The 3,068-nt window shown below is 45.7% G+C and overlaps 1 protein-coding gene across 1 annotated transcript; it reads left to right on the top strand.

The window, feature by feature from the left end:
* The first annotated feature begins 608 nt into the window (after positions 1 to 608).
* On the top strand, positions 609 to 1,393 carry LOC103998327 (MLP-like protein 423). Its single transcript, XM_009419772.3, has 2 exons — positions 609 to 1,017; positions 1,130 to 1,393. The coding sequence occupies exons 1-2, from the start codon at positions 837 to 839 to the stop codon at positions 1,372 to 1,374; spliced, it is 426 nt and encodes a 141-aa protein (XP_009418047.2). The 5' UTR covers positions 609 to 836; the 3' UTR covers positions 1,375 to 1,393.
* The last annotated feature ends 1,675 nt before the right edge of the window (positions 1,394 to 3,068 follow it).

Here is a 3,068-nt window from a genome sequence, read left to right on the forward strand (position 1 = left end):
AGCTGATGAGAAAGGTTTCACCCAAATCCAAATCGAAACACTCTTAGAGTTAGATGCATACACCATATTATTGCATGTAATACATTTTTTTTTCCTTGAATATAATCAATCAGCAATTAGGTTAGAAAAAAGAACTGTCTTTTGTGGGAGAAATCCTTTCCCCGAGTTATCTTCCTCTTTGCACAATGACCTGTGCCCGTACTTATGTAGAGTTTTGGGATCTTAATAGATTTTTTTTGGAAACAGAAAAAAAAAAACCATGTTTGTAGTTGCAACAAAACTGAATCATTCGATTCCTATTAGACATGCTTATCTAGATATAAAGATGATGTCTTCCTTTTTTACCTCAATCTATGAGGAAGACAACAGATGACAGATTTTTTTTTTTTTTTCTTTTTTCTTTGAGAAAGAAGAAAAAGATCACCATTCATTACTCAATTAATGAAACTATATCAGCTCTAATTGCATCCCTCACAAAAGGAGGAAGCGAAGCCATTTATCTCAGATTGGATCCAATCATCTGCTAATGTTATTGACCACCCTAAAAGTTTTCAAAGCGCAGAAAGGTTGCAGGCACCGATGATGACTACCGTACTACATGGGTCAATGCATCCTCCAATGGTGTGTGATCGGTGATTCCAAATAATTGTTTTCATTTTTCTACGTAAACTATAAGCCTCTTGAAAACCTTTCAGCTAAGATGAGAAACCGAATTCACGGTTACTCTATTTTTGTACAGGAATCACTTGTGTGCCAAATTCGAGTGCCTCTCTCTGGTTCAGTTCAGTCTTTTCTCCCTCTTCATCAAGCTTATTAGCTGCTAGGGCATGTCATAGATGGCCTCCATGGTTGAAGTGGGAGTGGAGGTGAAGTCCTCCCCAGACAAGTTCTGGACAGCCATTCATGCCTCCACGAAGCTAATCCCCAGGATCTTCCCTCCCCATCACAAGAGCATTCGGATCATTGAAGGTGATGGCAACAGTGTTGGCACCATCCGGCTCCTGAAATATGCCCAAGGTGAGCACATCAGTCCCTTCACTTATCTAACCCTTCATCTTTCTTGTGGAGATCCATCGATGGCAGATCAGAAGAGATCCATCAATTGTTGACATGCATGCCTTTTTGACAGGAGTTCCACTGATCACGTTTGCAAAGCAGGTGGCTGAGGAGCTCGACGATGCCGATATCACCGATGGTGAGATCGTGAGCTTCTACAAGACCTTCAAGACCACCCTAAAGGTGGAAGCCAGAGGTGACAGCAGCCTGGTTAAATACTACATCGAGTATGAAAAGGTGTATGAAGAAGTTCCTGACCCGCATCTCACCCAGGAGATGGCAGTCGAACATTATAATGAACTGTTCGATCTATCCTAATTAAATTAATCAGCCTACTTTCTACAACACATAATCTCATGAGCATGTGCATACGTGCATGAATAAATAATGCATGAAAGAGTTGAAATCATGTAGGTCGAACATCATCTTTCTTTCTTTCTTTTTTTCTGAAATTAAATCTGCATTATGTCAATAATATCAATGAAGGTGATGGAGGATCTGACCTTTGTGGTTCTTCTCCGCAAGAAATTCAACGTCATTGAGAGCATTCCTGGCTCGTCCTCCTACCACACCTATTGGCATCTGCATCACTGGCACACCATTGATCTTGTACCCACCATCGAAGCTCTACTTCTAAAGCAGCCTTAGATAAAACCTCCAACACCAACGTCCTCATCGGGTTACTGCAGCAAATTATAGTTCATACCATGTCAAACACCTTGCTTGGTTGAAGAGTGTGGTCAAGGAGGAGATGGGAGAGAGAGGAGTATGGTAATGGGAGGAGCATGGAGTTGGGTGGTGATTGGAGCAGCAGCAGCAGCTCCATTTCCTACTACTCCAATGTGAGTAAACACAAATGACAGTTTAGTGAGGGGACATGAGGCCCCAAAAGAGTGGAAGGGTTCATGACATGGTTTTAAACCTACCTTTCTTTTTCCTCATTCAATGGTGACCCAATCAATTCATGTTTGTGCCTTGTTGCTCCTACATTGTACATATATATTACCTATGCAAGTGAATTCGAGCATTCATACCATATATATGTATTGCATCAAGATCCCATGTCATAGGAAAGTAGAAAAATGCCATTGCATTGCACGATCTCTACAGCTACTCTTCGCGGACAATTTATACAGCAAATCAACAGCTCATAATATCCGTCAATCAAGAAGACGACGTTTAAATGCTCTTTTCCTGCAATTGAGAAAAAGGACAAGAAATAGAGCCTATCGCAAACGTGCGCAGACCAACCTGTTTCCAACTACTCCTCGTAGGCCGGCCGTGGTGACGGAGGAGAAGGCAGTCGGGACGGCGCGTCGCGGCCGCCCAGGTCCACGGACGACTTGGTGGACGCTGGCGGGGCGGCGAACTTGGCTGAGGAGTCGCAGGAGCTCGTGAAGTTCCTGCCCGTGGCCTTCGTCGAAGTTCAGGGCGTAGCTCAGGGGATCGTATTGGGAGCTCGCCGACCCCATCCTCCCCCATCCCCGCCGCCGTGGTGGTGCCGGTCGCGGTTGAAGCGTCGGATGACGGTCTTCCACTGCGGTCCGGCAACCATCTCCCGCCACTCCTGCACCTTCATCACAGCCCACGTTTCGGCGGAGGAGGGGTTGGGGGAAGGGTAGCGGGGGCGCGGGCCAGGCGACCCAGTTGCAGCAGCGGCAGGGGCCGAACAAATCGGGATCGTCGACCGGCTCCAGGGTAATATCCGCGGACTCCATGGATGATCCAATCCGATCTGGCTTAAGCAGTAGAGGAGCATCGATCGACGATCTATTGATTCCATCCATCGACCAAGGGATCGGATTCGACGGCTGCGAGAGAGAGAGAGAGAGAGAGAGAGAGAGAGAGAGAGAGAGAGGAGCTTTGATAAGGTTGTCCATCGCATGCAATCCACATCTCATGATTACCAAGATGGCCACGGATATAAGATACTGCACTAAGGTGGATTACAGTGTGGTGCATCGCATGTTCTCCAATTGATGTCAAAATCTAACCTCCATTAACACAGTACA

This window comes from Musa acuminata, chromosome BXJ1-9 (genome assembly GCF_036884655.1).
Source record: "Musa acuminata AAA Group cultivar baxijiao chromosome BXJ1-9, Cavendish_Baxijiao_AAA, whole genome shotgun sequence".
Taxonomy (NCBI): Eukaryota; Viridiplantae; Streptophyta; class Magnoliopsida; order Zingiberales; family Musaceae; genus Musa; species Musa acuminata.